Here is a 26,851-nt window from a genome sequence, read left to right on the forward strand (position 1 = left end):
TGCTCAAAACTTAGCTGTTTATTTTAAGAATGAAGAAAGAGTCAGTTGCCAATATTTAACATTTAATTGCTAGCTAAAGGACAATACAGTGGCAAAGTTGTCAACAGATACTGTAGGTTCATTTGTTGTCTTTCGGTCTCTCTTGCCGCATGTATTTACCGAATCCTTGTTTGTGTCGGAGAAATGCGCCCAAGGGTTTCAATTAAATACAAACAGTACAGTTCACAATTGCAACACGTCAAGAAAAGCTTGTTTAGGGAACTTTCATTATAAGGATGGTAGGACCAAAGTGACTCAAATGAAACAAATCGAAGATATATATAGTAAACTTTGAGAAAGAAAGTTTGCCACATAAAAACAATTATATTAATTCGAAAAAACTAACTGAAAACATCAATTGAGAAAAGTATGTATCTTCTCTTTCTAAACGTAGGGCATACAATGTACCTCATTGTTAAGTTTTTGCTTGTTTTATCAGTTGCATATATATTTTAAATGCTGCCATCATGATATAACCAACATAATAGTTAAAAGTAGTAATTCACTGTGAGTCAATGAGAATCCGAGTGCCAAATAGTGGTTTTAAAAAAAGGATTTCAAGAATATATCTATTACTTTAATTGAGACCTTGGAAGGCCAGTCTGTGGAATTGTGAGCAACGTTTTGGATTGCTATGTAAGTGACAACTTTTTATAAATCACAGTAAGTAGCTGGAGTGTGTATGTAGTACATATATCCAGTATAGGTTCCAAACCCGACAGATAATAGTTTCGGGCACCAAATTAAAAGTGGCCCCATTAGCAAATCAGAGAGGTAAAACAGTGACCAAAATTTGCAAATCAGGGTTGATTTAAACTTGCAAAGACAAGGAAGGAATATAAGTAGTTTGCAAGGTATGGGATACTACATGCATTTATGCTTGCTGGGGGCAATGTTTGTGGTAATATTAGAGAAATCAACAGTGAAAACCGTCCCACAAGACAATAAAACAGGCACAAAACAGCTGATACACTGACTGTTATGTGAGACCAGCCCTTCGGGTATTGCCACATTGCCCCATAGGCCAGTTCACCCCTGAGCATGAATACCTGTTGTGGAAATGTAGGGAACTATTATAGCATAATGCACAATTGAACCTGGGTGGACGTGGAGCAACCATTAGAGACTCCTACAAAAAATTCAGGACAATTTTCTACAGTCCACAAGTTTGAATTTAAAAAACTCCATTCAGAATTCTACATATTGCATGGGCATTACATCCATGGCTCTTCATGGCTCAGTTATGCTCTTGGATATAAATTGTAGAAATGAGATGCCTGCTCTCAGCTGCCTGTACCATTTCTTTCTCAGTTCCTCAACTTCCATAGCTTGTCACCTGACTCCCCATCACATGCATACCCTACATACCCACAAATCCTTTCAGCATTGCAGAGTGCCCCTTCCTAAAGAAAGTAGTTTGGAGGAGAGAAGAAACACACACACACACTCACTCTCCACTGCTGCTGATCGACCAATCTCTGACTCCCGTCCTACAATGACCACCTCCGATAGCTGCCAATAGATTCCCGTCAACCACCCTCTCCTGCTTTCCCACCTCTAGGCTTCTTAATCTTGCTAGCTATGGTGTCGCAAACATTAAGACTGCACCAGTTGACCTGATATTTCCCATAGGACAAACAACAACCCTTACACTGTACCTCTTGTCTAGATGGCTTTTAATTTTGAAGTGTACCTATAGTTTAACTTAACTCCTGGCGAAATATGTATCTTCTCATTCCATATTTGTATGAAAAGAAATTTTAAAAATTCCATGCCAATATTAAAAGTGGCCATTAAGAATCCTACTTTGATTGGTATAGCATACCTTTGTTATCAAAATTCGACAATATGATTTGAAAAATATGTCTTCATTCCCACGACAGGAAGATAATCATTTTCACACTACCTACAATGCATTCTGGTCATCGGCTTCTGCTTTCTAATGTGCAACTGATCAACATTCATAGGAATGCTTGCACCATACCAAAATCAAAAGTAATCCGTTAAGAACCCTAGATACAGTAATATAACATACATTTGTTATCAAAATTTGACAATATGATTTGAATAACATATTGTCATATCCACAACAGTAGGACAATCATTGTCTGCCTACCCACAGTGCATTCTGGCTACTGGTCTTCACTCTTTTTACACAACTGAGAGCATCTGCAATCAGAATAATGTTTTCGAAAGTGCAAATCCTGTTCTCTCGAATGTCCTAAGTGCACTGGGGACAAGAAGCAGTTTAGGTGGATTCAGCAGTAGTCTAATAGCCCTGTAAAATAACTCCCCTACCAGCATATTTTCTGAAACAAATATGTCCTTTAAAAGATACCTATGTAAAGAAGACATAGGGGTCACCTATGTCATATCAATATTACAATTGTTTCATTTCCTTCAAATTGTCAGTATTATGCTCCTATGAAAAAGACTTTGACTCTAAAAACCTCAACAAGTCATTAAAGAGCAGGACCTAGGACTCACTCTCACTGCCTACAGGAAAATGAGGCGAGAGGTAACTCAGTAAAGTTTGATGTATCAAAAAGGGTGGTAACAGCACCCATAAAATCCTTTTATTTCCCTTTGGCTCCTTTAAGTTACTCCAGAAATTGTTCAGCAGAATTGATGTCTAAGAGCGCAATCAATCTTAAGGCTGATGTTCTGCCCTTATTGAAAGTATGAATAGTAGCAAAAAATACAAGTTCGGCTCCTGCCCACTTCCACAGCTAGTCCTTCCCGACCCTGACCACTCAGACAGATGCCCGTTTTTGGGGCATCCAAGGTGTCACGTTTCCTGAGGTAGATGAGTGATCTCCTCCATGGAAATGACAAACTCCTGGGGGTGGCTCCGGTAAGTCGACACTCGACAGTCGAACGGCGATGCAGGAATATCGGGCACCTTGCCTCCATCAATCCCGTTGCTAGTGATACAGTTGACATCACTCTTATTGCTGTTATCATCTGGGCTGGAGCCAAAGAGCCAATCTATAGTAAACAGAGAAACAAAAAATCAATGCACAAGAATCAGATCAGCAAGCTTTAATGCCCTCCATGTGAAAAGCAAATTTCATTTCATTCCACTAGTTTATTTTCTTCGCATATAAGTTTTATTGTGGATGAAAAGGACAAAACAGGAACAAATTAGTAAAAACAACACAAGAAAATTGTTTAAATTCAATAAATGCTGTTCCAGGAAAATAAGTAATAGAATAAATATAACAGGCAGACATATAGGTCAAGATAATTTATTATGTGGGAGACAGAATTGGAGAAGCTCTATCTAGAAGGGGTAAATATAAATAAAAGAAAGCAGTGTGATGGTCACAACAATCTGATATTCATATCCTTTTCTTCTGCAAATTTTATAGTGCCATCCGTAGGAAAATCATTGTCCCTTTTCTAAAAAACATGAATTTAACCAGATGTCGCCCAGCTTTTTTAGAAGTACAGAAAATGGACACAATTTTAACTGTTACTGTGATTATAAATTATTTAAAAAGTGTTTTTAAATTTAGGAAACAAATGCTAATTGAAATAGCCTAGACTTCCTACTGATCTACCTCACTGTACCAATAATCATGAGATGTAATTATTGTAATTATTGTAATCATTGTATTTTGTTTTATGTCTGTTACTTTTATGGTTATTTGTTTTTAACCGAATAAAGTTTGTTGAACTGAACTGAAGAAAGCAGTGAAGATCAAGGTTAAGACAAGAGTGGTGAAGAGGAATTAAAGAGGAAAGGAATGAGTGTATGAGTGATAATTGATTAAAGATGGCTGCTCTGCCTCTTGCTCCTGTACCAAAGAGATGTTTTTATAAACAAAGTTTGAGGGCCCCTGGGATCTGAAAAGAAGACAAAAAGGACTTAAAAGAAAATCTTCTAAGGCTCCATAATATCTCCCCATCTGCAATGAAGATATACAATCAAGTGAATAGCCATGTGGATAGAAAGGCAATGCCACGCTGAGCCTACAGATAGAGGAAAGGGATAAACATTGTAGGCGCTCTGCAGCAGCACATAAAAACAGACAATATATGGGATGATAAAGAAAGTAGACAGTCAACTGCAAAGGTCCCTCTGTTCAGAGAACAACAGGGAAAGTTCAGGTAATTGGGAGAGGAGGGACAATCTAAAATTGTCGATGTGGGAGCACATTGCCGCTGGGCAAAGTGCACCTGCCCAATGGAGAGGCTTTATAGGCTGAAAGAACAGATCATGTATATTGGACAGCTTAAACATACTGATATCAGCTACCTCACATGTACCTGGTGGTCATACAGATAGAAGGCAGAATACATGTTGAACTGCCGTTTAGTCAAAAGGACATGCACATTATTCTTCCTCTAGTCTGCTAAAAGCATAGATATAAGCATAACCTACATAATCAAATTAAGGAGAAGTTCAGGAATCAGTCCCAGTCCTCGTTCCCTCCATCACACACCACAATCCTGATAAACCTGCTTTTTGACATTTTACTGAGTCAAGTAGGGGCATATTACCAAGGGCCTTATCTCCACTTTAGCATGAATTTTCCCGCTAAAGCGGTGATAATTTCATCGCCCTATTACCTAGCTGTCGTTAACACCAGTTAGCGACAGCTAGTAGGAGATAGTGATCATCTTGTGGCCCACTTTGCATGTCAGCGATAATTATGGCTAATGACATGCAAAGTGGGCGTGCCAAGATGTTAGCGACTGGAAACAGTTGCTAACATCGCTATCTCCTATTACCTACTTTTGGAAATATTCGCGCTATCTCCAAAAGCTAACGCTTGCCCAGAGCAATTCTAGCCATGTTATCCAATGGTAGGTGGATAACGTGGCTAAGAGCATTAGCTCGGTATTGCATGAATATCGCTGACTTTTCAGCGATATTCATGAATTTCGGCCGATTTTTATCGCTTAGGAGATAAACCTTGATAATAGCAAGGTTTATAAGCGATAAAAATAGGCGAAGCACGGCGATAAAATGATAGCCGCTAACCAAGCTTAGCGATAATTATCGCTTATTCTTGGTAATATGCCCCTTAATTCCTTAGAGGAAGATATTACTTCTGATGAACTATAATAAACCATTCCTTCAATTAAAAAGGTAAAGCTCTTGGTCCAGATGGATTTTGTCTACTGACCGCTACCAAAACCATTATGCCAACAACCCATCATTCCTTTAATGCGGGAATTACTCAAAAAAATGCCAATTGCAAGTAAGTGATTCAACTACCCCCTTATTACTTGTGGTGGTTCCTATTTAGCATTATGCATACTCGGCAATAATATGTTGCAACCCTTCATGCCCTCCTCCCTTTTGTGCTCTTTGTGTACTTATAGAAAATCGGGCGTGAAGGTTTCCCCTGCCGCGAGCTCATGTTGTATTAACAACGAATACGGATAGTGAGTCCTTTTAAATATTCTTCCATTTTAATGTTATAGATTTATCAGTTGGCATTTTTTTGAATAATTCCCGCATTAAAGGAATAATGGGTTGTTGGCATAATGGTTTTGGTATAAATCAATTTAACCATGCATAGCCTTTCGAGTAATGGAACACTCGCATTAATAAATGCCACAGTAGTATCGGATAAAAGGTCAAGAGATACCAATTGGATTGAATGAAGAAATGTGGCAATTTAGCGACATGCCTTCTAAAACATATGTCCTAAGAGGTCACAAATTACGGACCTGTGCTCAAGTAAACTTTTCTTTGATTAATCTTGGGTGATCATGGGGATTTTTAAAATAGGTTGACTGTTTAATAAAAGGTTTTTTCTGCTGTAATTTTGCTTATGGAGCACACGGCCATTATATAAATCGTATATGCATGAATTGGAAGTTGTGCTACCATAATCATTTGTTTGTTACGATGATAGCTTTTGTGGAATAACTTTTACTTTTCAGATTACAGACCCTTGGCAATACAAGGAGAGTCGACACGTGAAGTCCGTGAGTTTATATTTTAGTATCATGTATCCCTGTGGTTTGGTCACGTCTTACTGTGCGTGTTCCATCGGGGGACATTATTAGGTCCTGACAAAAGCTGAGCGTAGACAGCTCATAATAGCAGGAACATGTTGACCATGACTATTAGATAAGGACACATTGGTTCAAATTCACTTAGCCACTAGTTGTACGCTTGCATTTTGTTTTTACTAAAGGTCAACTATCCCTTTATGGGTATAGGGAACTGTTGGCTCTTCTTTTAACTTCACTGACACTTTTTCTGGGCACATTCACTAGCCCTTTCTGATGAAATTTAGCCCAATTGATGAAGCCAGTCACCGACTCTGTTGGTGCATGAGGATCCCTTTTGTCATAGTTTCCCCTCTGATCACTTTTTTAGATTTGGGCTATAAGGTATTGATATCTATTGCTCTTAGTTGTATTGTAGTTTGAGTGTCCCATTTAATTATATACATTAACAATGATACCTTTAAAGTTTCAAATTTCCTATATTAAGTCCGAGTATTGAAGAGGTAGCCAAGCCACCTTGATATCATATCTGGTTAATTACTTTAACCCCTTCACTGCGGAGGCTATTCCGCCACAGTGCTATAGGGGTGGGGGGGGCCGCGCGGCGGTCCCGTGCTCTTGACGGAACCGCTCGTCACGGCACGCGGGTGAGCTGTGCTTGTAACTGAACAGTTCCGTCATGGCCCCGCCCGCTCAATAGAACGTGCCATGCTGGCGCGGAAGTTACGCCGCGCATGTTTGGCGCGCGGGCCGTGACAGAACCGTTCCGTCACCAGCACAGCCCACCCGAGGCTCGTGACGGAACGGTTCCGTCACGAGCATGGGAGGGGTTATTACTATAATATTATACTGCAGCTAAAACGGCGATAATGGGCTTGATAATATGCTCTATGGAATTCCAATGGAAGCCCATGTTAGATGTCCTTCACATTTAACATGGGCTTCAATTGGAATTCCATAGAGCATATGGCCCATTATCGCCGTCTTAGCGGCAGTTTTCTGCCGCTAAAACAGTGATAATTTTATCGCCTGTCTTGATATTATGCCCCAGGGTTCTTCTTGGAGATGAATGAGGGGATGAAATCTCCATAAATTGATAAACATCATTTTTCAGCTGTCAATCGTAGGATGTTCTTGCATTGGACAAAAGCAGAGCAAAATGCAATCTGGCACCAGTTAATCACAGGGTTGTCTTTAAAGTTGTGGAAGGAAGACTTAAGATCTTACTGACAAGAGCCTGGATGTGAGAAGATGTATTTCCAATCTTGCTTCAAACAACATGTTTAAAATTACCAGAATGCTGTACAAGAAGGTTTGACAGTCAAGGTGGTGCTGTCTGGGAGTAGTAAGGAGTAGGGGGGTGATGAGACAACTATGGCTACGGTAACGACTCCCACGTTCTAGAATTCTCTAATTCCATTTTTAAACCCATTCACAGGGAAAGACTTTTGAGAAAAGAGGGACCCCAGGAAATCAAAGGACAAAGCAACAGAGTAGATGGATCCCTTTCTAGAACATAGGGACAATCTAGACCTGTACTTCCATGAATGATATTGAACTCTGCCTCTAGAGCTAGTGGCACTACCACCCCACATCTCTCTCGTGGACAGTAGAGGATGAACATGCTGAGAAACCTGAAGGAAGGGGGTGTTCTTAGTCATTTGTGAAATGGTTATTGCTGATGGTACCTAGGAAATGACATGCCAAATTCCTGGTGAGTGCACAGGTGCCTTGTAAGTGACCAGGACGTCTGGATGCTTGGGGGGGTGCAGGCACGGAGAGTAGACAGCCGTGAGGGCTGTGGGTTGGTTCTGCAGGAAGACCCAGCATCTAAGGCTACTAAGAGATTAGCAAGAGGGCAAGTTCAGGCTCTTAGAGCCCACTGATGCAGCACTGACGGGGGCTGGGGACAACCAGCGGAAACCACCAATGTGCACTATTTGATACCATGTGGGATTTTTCTATCACCACCATAGAGGCTGTGGACTGTTTGGTTCTTGGGTCCTATAAGCACCATGGCTCTTGGTCCCTCACACCCACACCTATGCCTGAGCCTATTTCTATGCAAGTGACCTCAGCAAAGCACAAGGCTCCATGGGTCCTCATATTCCACTGTTGAATATATGGTGACATCCTATGACCAAGCCGGTAAGCCTGACTTTTAATATTTGCATATCACATTATTGCTTGCAGACGGCCTTAATAGGAGTATTGTGGCTTTAGGGTTTAGTACCTATTGGTGCACAGGCCAATAAAGCAGTTTCCAACATAGAAGGTATATTTGACATCGATTCAGTGATATGCATCCCCAGGAGTTTGTAAAACCCTTGAAAAGGGGCATTCCTATTGATTTTCCCGTCTTCCAGCCTGTATAACTTTGCACTTTTGTGCATTTTGTGTAGTTCTGTCTGTTAAAGTACTTTTCATGCATGACTTCTTGTTGATTTATTTAGTATTATTAGTTACACTGCTGAGTATTGAGTATCAAGTCCACAGCATCTCCAAGTAAGCTTTTGACTGCTCTGCCACTCTGTTCTGAGGGCCAAGTGCTTGGTTCTTAGTCTGGGGTACTGCAGTACCTGGACCCCAGACAAGAGAAGAAAAAGAACCCAGGTATTACAATTATGGCCCAGTTTCATCTGATTGCCCTGGGACCCTCAAACCCAGATTTCACACAGGACTTGGAAAATGAGGGGTTTAAGGTGATTTTTAAATACTCTGTTATTTCCCCACTGTCTGCATCTGTGTTTGTTTGTAACTAAGGCTATGTTGAGTAAGGTTGTAATTTCAGTTTGCGGTAATGCTAATCGGATTTTGCACTGGACGTTTCTACTGGGCACACATTTTCGTGGATCTGGTACAATATAGCGCAGGGTCATTTGCAGCAGCATTAAAGCTGACTTGCACACATATTGGCCTATACATCCAATCCTTGAATGAATCTAATGCTCATATTTCTTTTTTTTTAAATGTATTTGAAGAGTGTATGGTAAATAAACAATCTGCCACTACTTCTTTGGACACCAATATTTACATAGCTTATGAAATTAAACAATCAAACAAACTAGATGTAAAACGTATTAAGTTAGATTTACTTATGTTAAAAGAGGAATGTGTGTTTGTGCAAATATCTATGAAAAGCATCAGTACAGTAAACAGAGGCCATTCAGCATTCAGAGCATGAGAGCTTGTTGACACACATTTGGCGCAGCATTTAGACCATGAGCTGGGAATTAAATAATGCTGGCATGATATATCCTTTAGCAAAGGCACAGACACAATATGAGACATGAGCAGGTCCTGGTGTGTTTCATCAGACCTTAAGGTGACTTTAAGCAGGAGGATGTCCTAATCCATGTTTAGTGCATGCCTCCTTCATTGTGCCTGTTTGGCAGCGGCCATTTGCATAACTCTGATCCTTGCACATTCATGCTTTGGATGCATGTAGCTCATGAGGACATGACTGAGGAAGGCTTGATCAGGAGCAGGGCCATGCTGATGAATGTAGAGATCACATACTGAGGATAATTTCAGGGCCTGAGACAAAAAATGAAAATCCTAAGGTCACATCTGATGTGTGTGTTTGTGAGATCCTTGACCGTATCTATCACTGTATGCAAAACGTTTGTAGCACATCCATACAATGTGGAAGAAATCTGACTACTCTGCCCCACACTGGGCATCGTCTACATAAAGTAAGATGGCCTAAGATACTGATGTTTATTCCTCGGGTTTGCCCTATCTGTCCCATTTGGCTTGCCAGTAGCTACACTGCCAACGCAAGGTACAAACTGAAGTTTTGCCACACACTGTCATGGCCGGACTGGGAACAGAAACCTACACTGGCAATCAGCAAAACAGGCCCTGGGGGGGAGTCGTATGAGAGTAGGAAGTACCAATCTAGTTGCGCGGCTGCTGCCTCTGTTACAGGTGGCCGATATTGCAGCAAAACCAACCCCTTGTAACAAAACCAGCCCCACTGGCTCAAAAGCGGCCCCCATCCTTCTGGTCCACCGGGAAAACGCCCAGTGAGCACCACCTATAGTCCGTGCCGCGGTAGATAAAAATATTATCTCTATCTAGCCTAATATCCCTTTGCCGAACCCCATATACCGAAAAACTCAGAAAAGTTATCCCTAGTTTAGCAAGTCGAGCCTTCTCCATGTCTATGGAGGCCACTGCTGATTGAAGGGGTTGTTCTGTCTCCCGGCATATGATATGGGACAGGCTGCCTATGTTGAAGGGGTGCTTCTAGCAGGCACAAATCTACTCTGATGACGGTGGATCAGGTACGACATGACTGACAAGACTCTCATATAAACAATTTCTATGCACTGAAGCAAGCTGCCATCGTCAGCTTGCAAGTCAGCCTGATGAGGAGCCTCGCTCGACGTCGGGATAAAAAGCTCTAAAAAAAGTGGTTAAGTCAGAAGGTAAAAACTTGACCGGGGCCAGGTGCTCACTGTGTCAGACCAGTGTTCCTTTGTGGCTGGCCTGAAAATTTGACTTTTCCATGGTCAAGTGTGACCAGATGTCCCAAGTTGGCACTGTTAGCTCTTAGGTGTTAGAAAGTATTTATTCTTTAAAAATTCATATCTCCGGTTATCTCATTGGATTTTTGTTGTCATTTTATTCATAGAAATATTTCCTATTTGTATACATTGGTGTTGGATATTTATTGTGTGTTGTGTCTTTCTTATTTAAGGTATTGGTGTTTTTAAGTGCTTTCCACAATTGTCTCCTAAGTTAAGCCTGTCTGCTCGCAGCCTAGCTACCAAGGGTTAAGCAAGGATTAATTTATTGAGAACTTGACAGAACCTTATGTGTGATTGTGGAGTAATTACCAGTTGTAGGTACCTACCTACGCCTGCTAATAAACCACCTTCAAACACACTGACCAAACATGTAAGGACACTGAGGGGCGCTATCGCTGAATATTATCGCCGTGATAACGCTATATTTACAACGTATAGCGCTTTGGCGATAATATTTCAGCGATAGCTGTGTTTTCAATGGAACATCGCTGGTTTTCCAGCGATGTTCCATTGAAAACAGCGATAACATTGCGGATACGACCCTGTGGTCCTATCAGCATAATTCATCTCCCATTAAAAGTATGCCTTAGTCGGGAATTTAACAGACGTTAAATTCCTGGGTTAAGCCTGAGGTAGTGCAACTTCTTTTTATCGCTGCACCTCCTTCTTAATATTGTGAAGCTGCCTTCACGATATGAACATGTGTTGTTTTCACAGCCACCCCTTCTTTGCATCTCTTTAACGATGCGAGGCTGTGAAAAAGCGGGCTCTACATCAAGGAAACACGCGCTAGCGTGTCCTTGATGATATTGCGATATAATTATCGCCGCTTTTCGCCCAAAAACAGATGCTAAAGTGGCAATAATTATATCGCCAGCCCTTGCTAATATTCCCCTGAGTACTTCTTTCTACCAGGAGTAAAATTGGAGATTAGCATTTCAATAATATAATACCACCATAGAGAACCAATGTTTGGTTTATTATACAAACATTTATTTTCCTAAAGGTGCTGGGAGGAATGGTTTTATCATGAGAGCAGGCTTTTTTGAAGTAACTTGCAAAGGTCTGTGCGACCTAAACCAGTGCAATACTGTCATACACTTTTCTAATCCTAGATATTTTTACAAGCATTATAGACAAGAGTTCTCATGGTTTCTGGTATGTCGTCTAAGGCTGAAGCCTCAGGGTGGAGGCACTCATACTTTTTAGGGGGACTGCTGTCCTGTACATGTCCAAGTGCTATGAGATCATGCAGGTCAAGAATTACTTGCACAGTACTCCACATTTCATTTAAAGATGCTGAACATCTGAGAAAGCACATCTGTGTGTCCAAAACATCCACATTCATTTTTTTTATCAATGGTTTTTAGCGTATCCAATCTTGGCACATTGTCATGCTCATCTCCACTTTTCTCTTAACCTTTTAACCCCTTGCGTGCGGGGCGTATTCCCCGCCTGTGCTGACTCCGCCTTGCGCGGGCGGAGTCATGACGGAACGGTTCCGTCATCAGCACAGCTCAACCGACGCTGATGACGGAACCGTTCTCTCATCAGCATGGAAGGGGTTAATCACCAAGTATGCTTTAAAGAATGCTTCTGGGCCACTTCTTGGGCCCTGCGTTTAGCTTGTTCTGAGAATATTGGGGCATATATATATGAAATTACCACGCAGAACAGCAAGTCACCTTGCTGCCCTGCACTACATGATTGGGAAAGGGCAGGAATGTGCCATACTTAACAATATATGCCATTTCCCAGCGGTGGCGCACATTGTACTGCCTAGCCCCAACCTGCAATGTAAGCAGGATTAATATTTTTGTGCATTAAGGAAAGAAAACGCAATCCCTGCTGCATTTTCCTCTTTCTATGTGTACTGCAGAATGCAGCACACATAGAAATGGAAGTAAATCTGGAAACGCGCCAAAATCTATGGTTGGATGCGTGGGAACACCCATGCTCCAGCCATGGAACTCCACACTGGGGCAGAGAAAAGCAACACAGTGATTTGTGCTGCTTTGTTTTACTCTGGATTTATCAAGCCAGTGGATTTATCAAGGTGGCCTTGCATGGCTTAATAAATCAAACTTAAGAGTTGTGTCACTCTTACGCACAATTTATTGGCGCAATATCGATGCAATATTGGCCAAATGTGTTTTCAGAAATTTCTTTAAAATAGTGCACAGTTAAAAAAAGTTCTAATATGATTGCGCAACAAGGCCAAATTCAAAATAAAATAGTTTGCAAAAACAAAGCAAAGCAAAAACAAAGTGGTGAAAACAATAGGGCTAAGCGCAGCACCCGCTCCCTGGTTCAAAAACGAACAAAAAACAAAGTGCATTAAAATATTATCTCTACCGCTTAAGCATGCTTTTAGAAGTGATGTTTTGGAATCCACAAACCTATCCAGGAGTATTCCTGAAAATCTGTTTCAGCTCCATGTTTCAGGGCACACACCTGGGAAAGTCATGTGATGTTTGGCAGTACAGTACAATGCCGTATTCGTGAAAGGCAGTACTCCTTTTTCTCGCAATGTGAAACACATTGTTTCCTATGGAGAAACCCCTTGGCTATACTCACATGACAACTGAGGAGGTTTTCCCCCCCCTTCCCACTCTGAAAACAGATTTATTGCAGCACTTACCAGGTGTAAATCTAGAACAAAACCCAGGGTGCAGAAGGGTATGTGAGGACTTTGTGAATGGTAACAAACAAATCATGTTTGTGGGAATCCACCAGCTTACAAGACAAACCTTGATCTGTTCAATCCCCAGCCTTACAAGAGATTTCCTCATGTGCAATATTATGTCTCTGGAAAATATTACATGCAAGTAAATGAACCTACACTTCAAAGTTACATTTTGTATATGCTTTACACATGTAGATCCTGCGATTTTCAGTCATTGACATACCTTTACAACAGAAAATGGTATTGTGAATCTAGACATACCTGTTCCTTTAAGGCAGAGATCTTCAAATTGCCCCTGTGAGGATCCTTAAATGATCTTGGGGGGCACCAGTCTCTGGCCAAGAGAAGGATCATGCTTTGTTTTGATTGTTCAAAACATAGGGGCATTTTATCAAGCGGCAGCGATAATTATCGCTGGGCGCGCTTAGCGTGAAATTTTTTATTGCTGGCTATCATTACAAATTATTATTATTATTATTATTATTATTATTATTTATTTTTGTAGAGCGCGTAGTCACCCTGAGGTATCCCAGCGCTAGGAACCCTATCTCTTCAGTTCAGCGGGCCGAGGGCAAAGCGAAAGGGTGTGGGGGTAGAAGATCAGTGTTATGGGTAAGCATGAATCATTGGGGAAAAAGATGAGTCTTGAGCCGCTTCCTGAAGCGAAGGTATTGTGGTTCGAGTCGGAGGTCGCGGGGGAGCGAGTTCCAAAGGCGTGCAGTTTGGACTGAGAAACGTGTTCCTCCTGAGCGGGCTTTCTTGAATCTGGGGGTGGTGATGAAATTTTCTGTGTCCGAACGGAGGGATCTTGTGGATTTATAGGGTGTGATGAGTTTACTGAGGACAGGGGGGCCTTGATTTTGTAGTAGTTTGTGGGCTAGGCACAAGGCCTTGAATTTGACCCGCTCCCTTATGGGAAGCCAGTGGAGGAGTTTTAGAGCAGGTTTAGCGGAGGTTCTGGCAGGGGTTTTTGTGATAATCCGGGCCGCAGTATTCTGGATTCTCTGAAGCTTGTTAAGGGTCCCTTCAGGAGCGCCTAGATAGATCACATTAATATAATCAAGCCTCGAAAGTATTAGGCCTTGAATTAGCAATTTGTGGGAGTTGAAGGGCAAGAGGGGCAGGACTTTCCTCAGAGATTTCAGGAGCCCGAAGCAGGTCCCGGCTACTTTCTTTGCCTGCACAGTGAATGAGAGGTCAGTGTCGAGCCACACACCCAGACTTTTTACCTCTTCTTTTGGATCAGGGGGAGGGCCCAGACAAGCTGGCCAGATGTTCGGGGAGAGTGTGAGCCCTTTCGGGCCGAGGAGCAGAACTTCAGTTTTCGTCCCGTTTAGTTTTAGGGCTGCATTGTTCATCCAACAGTGGACCTGCGTAAGGCAGTTAAATAGGTCTGCTGATTGTTGTCTGGGGTGAGACAGAGACATCACGAGTTGTGTGTCGTCAGCATAGCTGACGACGCTCACTCCGAATGGGGTGATGACCTCCTCCAATGTGGACATATAGATATTAAATAATGTGGGGCTCAGGGAGGAGCCCTGAGGCACACCACATTGGAGGGGAATTTCGGAAGAGCAGGCGTTCTTCTCCCAGATCTGATAGGTCCGTTGAGCTAGAAAGGATGAGAGCCAGGATAGGGCCGAGCCTTCCACACCAACTCTCTTAAGTCTTTTGATGAGCAGTTGGTGGTTGACGGTATCGAATGCCGCACTTAGGTCGAGGAGGATCACTGCCATGCTAGCGCTGTATTAACAACACATAGCGCAATGGCGATAACTATTCCAGCGATGCCGATGTTTTCCATGGAGCATCGCTGGTTTTCCAGCGATGTTCCATGGAAAATGGCTATAACCATGCTGATACGACCCTGTGGTCGTATCAGCATAATCCACCCCAATGTTAAGTATACGTAAGTCAGCATTTTAGAAGACATATTTTTTAGGCTAAACCCGTGGTTTTCGCCAAAAACGAACATCTGCTAAAATGCGTGGGCCTCCTTGTAAATATCGCGATGTGCACACCAGCGATAATTTACATGCAGTACTGCCCAGTGACGCCCCTTTGCATCTCATTAGAGATGCAAAGAAAGGCATCAGGAAAACAGGTGCTAACGTGCTAATAATGCATGTTAGCACCCACTTGTAAATAGGGCAATAGGTTTATCTTTGCTTTTTTGGTTTTGAGAGCCAATAAGCGGAGATAAGGCCCTTGTTGATATGCCCCCCTAGGCGGCAGTAAGCCACGTTGTTATGGGCCATCTCTAACAAATTTTGTCATTTATATCCTGACTGGCAGTATGTGTAGAAAGGGGTAACAAAGCTGAACCTAAAATGTAAGCATATTTAAACAATTTAGCAGCATCAGTGTGATAAAATTAAGGGGGGACAGAGGATTATTTTTACAGGGGGCTGCAGCCTTAAGAAGTTTGAAAACCACTGTTTTAACAGACCCAGTTTTGAAAAGGCACAGCAGTGCTCACAGGGGAAGTTCGTGTTGTCTTTGAGGTGGGTTTTAGTGATCTCCTCCACCCAAGTGTACAGAAATTGGAACCCAGATAAATGCAATATTCACAAATTGCAGGGTTTTATAATAGAACCAAGGGAACATTGCACTGTATGGCGATATAATCTTAAAGGATTAAAATCAACTATTTCTAGAAATCTAGTGATTTTCCATAACATTTTCACTTAATAAGTATAAAGAACAGATGGACCATTATTTACACTGTCTGAACAAACCAAGATATTCACACTACATTTGCACATAGATTGTGTTGAATTATTTTCAGTTTCAGGATGTCCTTTGTCGCAGGTTTCTTCATACTGAAATGCTGCCCCTTCTCATTCCTAATTGAAACACATAGGATGACATGAAAGAGAAAGACATTCCAGATGTCTGCTGTGTGGTCAGGCGATTACTCAGTCAGTCAGCAGCTGGGGACCTGCAGACCTGCCAAAAAGCTTTAACACAACTGCTGACAATCACTGTGCAAGATGTAAATATAATAGTGATGTTACATCGAGGAATTTATAAACTAAATTTGAAGTTTTGAAATGACAAATTTAGCTCATACTTAACTATTGCAGTTCATTTATTTATGTTTTAATTCCACAGCTACAAATATTTGGTATCAGAGGTGTCTTGTTTCTCAGAGACTACCTACTCACCAGCATAGCTTCTCACTTCTGGATGTGTCACCTTGTGACACGTCATTACTTTAAGGGCATTTCACAAGTTTTATGTTGACATTTCTTTGTTTTTTGCCTAGGTCTAGGTGAACATTTACACACCTGGGATCCAATATCCTTTCCCATAAGGGCCTGATTTAAATGTCCGTGGGCGGCTCGTATCTCCGCTACGGCGATGGAGTAAATGACACTGCTTCCCTGATGGAGATGCAGACTGCCAAATTTAGAAATATTTGCCAAGCTGGTGGTAATTTCTAAAGCATTAGCAGGAATCACTATCACAGCAGTTCCCGTCAATGCTTTTGCAGAGTTGGGGCAAGGCTCTGTCAACATGACATAGCCCTGCAATAAATTGATATTTTTCTTTTCAGAAGGAAAATACCAAAGCAGGATTTCCTTTTTCCAGTAAAAGACATGATGGCACCCTCGCCATGGGAGTCATCTCCCATGGCGAGAGGGGCATTTTGTGTTTTTTCTGTCCCCTACTGCCAGGGTTTGCCTCGCGGTGACAGACAGTAAAAAAACAGCTATGTGTCCACCCATCCCAATTGGGCGGATGGACATATAGCAAATTGTTTGACGGCCCTTACTCCTTTGGGCTGTCAAAGAGGTTTGGCCATGGTGGTGACCGCCGTAGCCAAACCTATAGTCCAACCGCATTTAAATGGGGCTGACAGACCACTGTGTTGGCAGGGAGGGAACACTGTCATCATTGTGATGAAGTTCCCTCTCTGCTAACATCAAAATCGAGCCTTCTGTCTTGAGTGAGTGGAAATGTCTAAACACACTACACACTGCACGTTTTGTTATTGGTGGACAATACTCTTACACATACTTACCTAGATAGTACTGTGGTATTCACATATAAGCAACATGGAAAGAAAACAAGTTGCCAAATCTTTCTTGCCAGACATATACCGCAACCATGAAAAACTTGAACAGTTTGTAACTTAAATTGGTGATGTGTGTAATTGTTTTAAAAATAGCTCCTGGAGACAAATGCCCACTAGAGGCTTATGATCTTTCATCAAAATGAATGTATTGCTCTAAGTGTATTACACACACAGGTTAACAACTACCGCTCATTTACTGCATATCTGCAATCTCATTCAATGTTCTTGCAGCAAAGGCCATGTTCCAATAAGTCATACCACAGACCTGCTGCAATTCTGTCCTTTGCCTATAAACACTTGTGAAACCTTAAAATCTGAATTTCTCGTTTTCTGATTCAGCTATGATTCATCCATACTCACCTTTGACCTGTTTTTCATCCTTTCATCCCAGATGCCACCTGCATAAACATTAGGTCACGAAGCTAAAGCTGAGACATTGTAGGCTGCGTAAAGATGCAAAGTCAGCACAAAAGAATAGCTGATGTCTGCACTGTGGGTTTCTTGTGTGTTTTAAAAAACGATAAAGCCTTAGTTAAAGTTTGTTCAGATAAACCTATTTTGTTATGCAGCCTCCAGATGCGACAGTTACACAAGGTTGTTGATTGTTACCAATTGTCTCATCTGTGTGTTCTTCCCAGAGCCTTATCTACCTCCGGGCATTCCTTGTCTTTGGTTTTCACTATATAAACCCATGTAACTATAGTTCAGGGTGCTCTGTCCTCGGTATCTTGATGGTACAGGTCGGATGGAGACCCATTCATGAATGAATAAACTACCCATGACTTAATTTTTCTCCAGTGCCATATCCTCCTTACTTGATAAAGAACCCGTGGTGAAGTGGTGATCCCTGCTCTAGCAGGTTATAGATTAATCTGCTCCACACACTCACATCCATGGTATTTATGTGGCGACTTACTCAGAAACAGGATCATGCTGTTGATTTGGGAGGAGATTGGACTGCCATCATAGCAGCTGATAGGGATAGGAAACCTGGTCAGAAACCTAGTCAGCCTATACTGGATCTCCCTGGTAACATACTTACTTATATAAAAATGATAGTCCCAGCCAGGAAAATAGATTGGGCACTCCTTACTGCTTGTAAACAAAAACAGGGAGAGGCCGTCCCTGATTTCTTTACTCGCTTTGAGGAAGTGTTCCATGATCTTAGTGGACAAGATACATATACACCCACGGTTGCACATTTATTTGTAGACAGATTTGTGGGAAATTTGCTTCCTGAGATATCAGTTCGCTTAAAGAACTCTGAAAGCACATGGGCTTCAGTGACTCCAAAAGTTATATCAGATATGGCTCAGTAGTACCAGAATCAGGTTACCATTGAGCAAGAACAAAAAGAAGGAAAATTAAAAGAATTGAAAACTAAGGTAATGATGGTTCAGGCCTATGGACCTCAAGGTTGAGGCCGTGGCCAAAATTATGGTCAGAATTATAGACAAACGTCTCCAGTAGGCCCACCGCATAGACAAACTCCACTAGGGCTAGATCAATGTGCTTATTGCAAAGAGAAAGGATATTGTTGTTCTGAATGCCCTGTTTTAGCTGCTGGTGGAAGAGGAAGGGCACAGGTGAATAATAATCAAGGGACTTCAGCTCCCCGACAACAGCCACAGCAGGTTCAAGCTCCAGAGAGGAGTAGGTCAGGAAACTATTTTGAACAGCAAAATAATCAATATTCTATTAAGGACTGGGAATCAGAGGAAACTGTGGGAACACATTTTGCCTAGGACAGCTTAGGATAAGAAGGACCAGTTGAGATAACTGTAGATCAGTCAGGGCCTTATGTAACAGCAACCATACTTGGGCAGAAACAGAAGTTTTTAGTAGATACAGGGGCACCGCGTAGTGCAATATCTCAGAAACTGATCCCTGGGACACCCTTGTCTGGCCAAGTGATCACATCTATAGTGTTTGATGGAACACCAACTCTTAGCCCTATGTCCCAAAAACTACTCTTGCAGGTTGAGAATTTCATCACTACAGCCCCCTTCTTACTTCCCCCACATGCTCCAGATATTCTGATGGGACTTGATCTTTTGAAATATTTCCATGCGACTATACATTGTTACCCATCTGGAGTACGTGTCATTTTTGGGAAAAAGAGATTACCTAAACAATATAATTTTCTTTATGTCCGGATCTTGATTTTGTCCCTTCTTGTATTTGGGCTACTACTGACACAGATGTGGGAAGAATGGATATTTCCCCAGTATATATACAGGTTCGGAAGGATGCTTCCTTACCAAGGGTCCCACAATAAAAAATTTCAAAAGAAGGTGAAGGTGCATTGATGTCTATCATTGATGACATGATACATACAGGAGGTGTTGAGGAGGTTTCCTCCAATGTATGCAATAGCCCCATCCTTCCCATTCTAGAACAGGGTGATGAAACAGGAGACAAGATTTACAGATTTGTGATTGATTTGAGGGAAGTTAATAAAATAGTGATCCCTCAATATCCTGTTGTCTCAAATAGTACGACTTTGTTGACATTAATTCCACCTACAGCAACTGTATTCTCAGCTATTGACCTCAAGAACGCCTTTTTCTCTATTCCTATGCATGAAGACAGTAAATATCTTCTTGGGTTTTTATTACGACAACGCTCATTTAGATTCTGTAGGGCTCCACAAGGCTATACAGAAAGCCCTAGCATTTACAGTCAAGCTCTTAAACGACAGTTAGGTGAACTTCTTTTGCCACCAGGAGTTACACTTGTGCAATACGTTGATGACATTTTGCTGGCCGCGGACACGATTGAGCATTGTAAAGAAGCCTCTCTCTCTCTATTGCATCATCTTGCTGTCAAGGGACATAAGGTCTCTAAGAATAAGCTACAATATTTCCAGTCTGAGGTTACTTCTTGTCTCAGGAAGGCCGTACTCTGACTAAGGACAGGATTCAAACTATCCTAAAAATTCCTATTCCAAATACACAAAAAGAAGTCAGGGCCCTTATTGGTATTACGTTCTACTGTAGACAGTGGATCCCAAACTTCTCCTTTATTAGCAAACCTCTTTTGTCCCTTGTTACCAAAGACACTCCCTCTCCTCTACCATGGACATCTGAATGTCAGGAAGCATATCAGCAGCTCCATGCATCCCTTTGTTCTGCTCCAGTGTTAGGCACTCCAGATTATGGAAACCCTTTCATACTATATGTACATGAGAGAGAAGGATGTGCATTATCAGTTTTAACACAACCATATGGTAATAAGCATTGTCCCTGTGCTTATTTTTCAGCTGTCTTAGATCCTGTTACCAGAGGACTTCCAGGTTGCTTCAGAGCCGTTGCTGCCACAGCGATTTCTATACTCCAATCTGAGGGGATAGTGTTGAGCAGCAAGCTAATGGTTATGGTACCCCATTCAGTCAATGCACTCCTGAATCAGACGAAAACCCAGCACTTAACTAGCGCTAGGCTTACAGGATATGAACTTACACTTTTGGCACCTCACATCACACTCAGGAGATGTTTAACATTAAACCCAGCCACATTGCTACCTTTGCCAGCTGAACAGGCGCATGATTTGCGTGATTGCATTTTCCTAACAGAAGAACAGACTAAGGGAAGAATAGACCTAAAAGATACACCTTTTTTAAGACCCTGAGGGAGAACTATGGGTGGGTGGCTCTTGTTTAAGATTACCTGATGGCACCACCTCTGCATCCTAAGCAATTACCACCTTACAGACTGTGGTAGAGACAACCAGTATCCCACAAAATTCAGCCCAAGCCACTGAACTTGTTGTGCTTTTGAGAGCTTGTGAACTTGGTGAAGGATTAAGAGTGAATATTTATACAAATAGTCAGTATACATTTGGCGTGGCACACAATTTTGGCAAGCTATGGAAGGAACGGGGATTCCTAACCTCCCATGGGTCTAAAATACAACATGGGGAATTGGTGAATAGTCTTCTTACCACCTTGACATTGCCAAAGAGTGTAGCCATTATCAAATGTAGTGCCCACAAGAAAGTTACTGACAGGGTGGGACAAGGAAATGCTTTTACTGGTGAAGTTGCACGAGAAACCGCAAGTGCACTCGCAAGTACGATGTATGTACTACGATCTCAAGCTGAAAGATGGGAAAACATGTACACAGAGATTAAGGGCATACAGCAATCAGCCACTGAACAAGAAAGGACAGAATGGCAAAAGGAAGGAGAGTTAGATGATGAAAGATGTTGGAGATCAAAATATATGTTAAAATGGAAATTGCCCTATGCCTATGTATTGCCTTTTGTAACTATGGCTCATGGACCTGCTCATGTTAGTGCCAAAAACATAATTTCCCAATTGAATTCCGTCTGGGATAGTCCGCTCATCTGGAAAACGGCTGAGCATTTGATTAAAAATTGTGTCACCTGCTTACAGCATTATCCTGGGAAGAGAGTATCAACCCCTCCTGGTGAATTTGTCCACCTTAGGTTCCCTTTGAATCACTCCAAATGGATTATATTCAACTAGAACACTGCAACAATTTAAAATACATACTAGTTGTGGTCTGTTCCTTCAGTAAATGGGTGGAAGCCTATCCCACCAAGGATAACACAGCCTTGACAACAGCTAAAGTTCTATTTAATAGAGTGTTCCCCCTATTTTGGGGTTTGTAGAGTCTTGTGGAGCGACAATGGCCCCCACTTCATTGGCCAGATAATTGAATACCTGTTGAAGGGTTTAGGGGTGAAGCAGAAGTTTCATGCTGCTAATTATCCCCAGGCAGAGGGTTTGGTAGAAAGATACAATGCCACCCTGAAAATCAAGTTGGCGAAAATCCAAGCTACAACGGGTCTTAAATGGCCAGATGCTCTACTACTTGCTTTGCTATCTGTTCGTTCTATCCTACACAGTAAGATTGGACTTTCTCCCTATGAGATCGTCTTCCGTAGACCTATGAATGTATGGGGACCCCCAAGACCAAACATGATTAAGGAAATACAGTTCCCTGTTTTGAGTGATTATCTTTGAAACTTGATTGAAAAACTGTTTCTGATTCATCAGCAGGTGCGTGAAGCTATTCCAGACAAATCAGAGGGTCTGACTCATGGTCTCCAACCTGGAGATTTCATTATCCTTAGGAATTTCCAGCGTTCTAAGAATCTAGAGCCGCGTTGGAAGAAAGTTGAGCAAGTACTGCTGGCAACCCGAGCTGCTGTTCGTATCACCAACAAACGTCACTGGATTCATGCAGGGCACTGAAAAAGAATGCCAGCAACTGTTCTCCAGCCAGAAGGCAGAAATGATCTAAAGGAAATTTTGCAGACTCAGAAAGGTGTTTCTCCCCTGTACGAAGACACTCCGTTCCCATATCAAACTGTGCCATCGACACAAAGGTACGAACTACGACTAAGGAAGGGAAGGAGCAGATATAGATACCGGAGGGCTGATTACAATTAGTGGAACGGTTCAGCTTCGACATGGTGGCATGAAGGAATAGGCTGAACTAGGTTCAGAGGGAGTTGTGATGCGTGTTCGGTGTTACCTGGATCTCTCTCCAACCTGTGGTGTATCGATACCGAGAAGGAGACATGCAGAGACTGGGATCCAAGTTGCAGTTTCAAAACAAAGACAAACCTCTGTGTATGGTGATTTTGATTATACTCTTGATAATTTTGGCCGCAGTTTTTTGGACAATGGAGAAAGTGATTCCGGCCCGAACCCTATTGCCCGCTACTACTCCTGTCCCCACAGAACACTTTTATTACACTCTTCCCTACCATGAGAAAAAGCACCGGATGTCCTACCTCAATAACACTTTTATACAAATGTTACACCATTCATACCCACAATGCTACGAACACTACCAGCTGCTGGGTGTGTGGAATGATGCCAGCTCACTAGAAGGGAGGAACTCCTTTTTATTCCCTTGCCATCCTCACATAATGGTTCCTGTACAGCCTGGTTCGCATTATTATGGGCTACTGAAATAAGTCATGAGGTTCTTGCTGATGTGGGTAGACTTAATGCCTAGCTCAACAGAGTTTGTTACCCCGATGAAGAAAGAGATCCCCAAGCCAAAGGAACTGTATGGGAAATGGAGGAATATCACATAGGAAATTCCTCCACCAAATATGTCTTCCCCAACACCTGAACAGTTACGGGTAATGGGCCCCCTGTTATCGCTGTAATCAGAGCCCGAGCATAACTTTGTGTGAGCAGTATTGGCAGTATTCCTGTGGGAAAAAGTGACTGTACCACTGTTTTAGATATTAATGGGACAAACAACAGCACTTTTCTTTCTTCCCACAATACTTACTTTGTCTGTGGAAAGAAGGGTTACTATCATCTACCAGTCGGTTGGTCTGGCATCTGTTTTGTGTTTTTCCTACTTCCCCCTGTATTTTTAGCACCTGCCTCTTATCACAAAAACCTGAAATTATATAATGACATCTCTTTAAATAGGTTCAAACGGACCATAAATAGTGATGAAGTAGATCTGACCAATACAGCTTTGTAGAAATATGTAGATTTTAATTTGGGACTATTTTTCTTTGTTGGTGCAGCCCTAAATAGTAGAAATATTAGGCCCCTAACCTGAGTAGTAGAAACAATAACCAACCAAACAGCAATGACCCTAGGAAATATTACTAAGGAACTCCACATTACAAGGATTGTAACTCTTCAAAATAGAATGGTGCTTGATTTAGTGCTCTCTGATTGTGGTGGAGCGTGCCACATTATCCTTAGTAGCTGCTGTGTGTTCATACCGGACCACGCCCCTTCTGTCCATAGTGCTATTTCAAAGCTTCATAAAATAGCAGCAGAAATACATCTAGACCAAGGAACATGGTCCTGGTCTAACTGGTTATGGGGACTTATCTTCACTTGGGGTTGGAAATTGTTAATGGGGATAGAAATCATAGGTGCCATCTTCTTCACTTGTTGTTGCTGCCTTTAATGTGCCCCCACAATATGTACAGCCTGTATAGCCATTTGTAATAGTATTAAACCTTCCCCAATCAACGTTCCTGAATTAAATAGAGAAATGATTATGCTCACTGAAATTCATGACCTTATGAATATTCAAATACACGATTAATACATATACCCTGTTAAACAGATTCAGCATAGCTGAAAAGGAAGGACTGTGAATCCTTAAAATCTGAATCCTTTGTTTTCTGATTCAGCTATGCTTCATCCATACTCACCTTTGACCTGTTTTTCAGCCTGACTCTGTCCCTGACGCCACCTGCATAAACATTAGGTCACGAAGCTAAAGTTGGGACATTGTAGGCTGCGTAAACATGCAAAGTCAGCACAAGAGAATAGCTGATGTCTGCACTGTGGGTGTCGTGTGTGTTTTAAACAATGGTAAAGCCTTAGTTAAAGTTTGTTCAGATAAACCTATCTTGTTGCAGACCCCAGATGTGACAGTTACACAAGACACCAAGGTTGTTGATTGTTACCGATTGTCTCATCTGTGTGCTCTTCCCAGAGCCTTATTTACCTCTGGGCATTCCTTGTCTTTGGTATTCACTATATAAACCCTTGTAACTATAGTTCAGGGTGCTCTTCCTTGGTACCTTGATGGTACAGGTCAGATGAAGACCCATTCATGAATGAATAAACTACTCATGACTTGATTTTACTCCAGTGTCGTATCCTCCTTACTTGATAAAGAACCTGTGACAAAGCGGTGATCCCTGCACCAGCAGGTTATAGATTAATCTGCTCCACACACTCACATACATGGTATTTATGCAAAGCTTGCCCAAACAAAACAGCATCAATGTGGGAAAAGAAACTATTGCCCTTTTCACTTTAATTTCCATCACTGTTCATCATCATTAGAAACTCTACTACCTTTGCCTTATATCCTTTGCCTGCAAAATATTCCAATTTCTTACTGTAATATTCTGATCTGCAAAAAATACCAACCGATCCTTCAAATATGGAAGAGGTGCATACTTAATAGAGCAGTTTCCATTTCTGAGATGACATGGGCAAGGTAGTAGACTTGGCCCAGAGAAGTACACACTTAAAAACATTCTCTTGCAATCTGTTATACAATTTCATCGGAACTTGCTTGAGTGATTTCACATTTTTGGTAAAATGAAAATATTTCCCATAAATATTTCATATTGTTATCAATGCATAAATAAGCAATACAATTTGCAAATGAATTAAGTATTGAGGCAAGGTCATAAGCCATCTATTAAGTCAAAAAGGAACAACTGCTAGTGTTTATAAACATGTTGATATGCACATCTTCTGAAAGTGCTTAAATGCCTGTAAGCAAAGTCCTATATCAAGGTTCAAGAAAATGTGTGTCTTCAAACATGTTTTAAATTGTGTTACTCCTCAGCAATGAATGGGTATCTAATTGAATGTTAAAATGTAAATTTCTACATATAAATACAACTGTTCCTCCCTTTTCTTTTCCAAAAACAATAGAGGAGAAATATTCAGAGGGCTCCACTTTATCAATGATGACCTGAAACACTATGTGCCTAAAGATTTTGTTGTGACTTATTCATGGTTTACACCTGAATTCCAAGAGTAATTCAGGAGTACTCCTGAAAGACATTACCTAACCAGGAGTACTAGAAGCAAAAGTCACACCTACTTATACAACAATCTTTATGAATGGGCCTATAACTTTCAATAGGACTGCAAAGTATCTCTGATCTTTTTGTTTGACATCTATTGCTCTTTTGTTTAAACAAATCATGTGGACATGCCATTTTAATTTAACAAAACTCTCAAAAAATATTTTAGTCAGTAATACATAACTTCATATTTCAAATCGTTTCTGTCAAAAGTAACACCAGATGTAACACCTGATGTTTCACACATAGATACATGATACTTTTTTTGTCACAAATGATGCTTACACACCCCCCCACACAAACCTACATGAACATTTACATGTGCACTCCCACCCTAAATATTTACATAAGCTTAAAATCCCCTAATGAAACCTATTGTATACCCTTCAAATACGATACATCATCTTCTCACAAACAGTCAACTTTATCACTGAAAACGTTATCAAATGGTCCTATAGTTGTCCATATTTTCCAGATAGTAGCCGATCATCCTTAATCATTTTCATTCAGTCTTGCCCATGAGAAGCATTGTGGGAGGAGGGAGCCATTGCTGAGCACAGTACCACTGCTATTCCCAGGTAAGAAGCCAGGACCAGTTTGGGCTTTTATTCAACCCAAGAAAACAGACATTGTCTATTTTTGTGCTTTATACTTAATTGTAATTTGAGTGAAAACAGAAATAAAGTCCATGTCAGATCCCAGAAAGCTACAGATTGATGAAAAATAATTGCAATTCTTAATTCCGCAAAGAGTCATGTGAGTACAGAAATATAGGTAATTAGGTTTTCACCAGCACCTTTCTGCAGAGAGAAGTAATCTACAAAAATAATGTTTACATCTGGTATACTCATCTGGGTGCAGACATGTTGTCACTGTTGCACTAATCTGATAATCCAGATCGAATAAAGGCTATGCTAGTATCCACACTTCTCTGACCTATTGTTGACTTTGCAAAGAATATCTAAA

The 26,851-nt window shown here is 41.4% G+C and overlaps 1 protein-coding gene across 1 annotated transcript in view; it reads right to left on the reverse strand.

Moving 5' to 3' along the window:
* Positions 1-49: 49 nt before the first annotated feature.
* LOC147747091 (uncharacterized) overlaps positions 50-26,851 on the reverse strand; it is a 300,843-nt gene continuing 274,041 nt past the window's right edge. Inside the window, exon 2 of the mRNA XM_086936158.1 lies at positions 50-3,027. Coding sequence (XP_086792284.1) covers positions 2,828-3,027 — 200 coding nt within the window. The 3' untranslated portion in view covers positions 50-2,827. The remainder of the gene's footprint in view (positions 3,028-26,851) is intronic.

Source organism: Lissotriton vulgaris, chromosome 1_1 (genome assembly GCF_964263255.1).
Source record: "Lissotriton vulgaris chromosome 1_1, aLisVul1.2, whole genome shotgun sequence".
NCBI lineage: Eukaryota > Metazoa > Chordata > Amphibia > Caudata > Salamandridae > Lissotriton > Lissotriton vulgaris.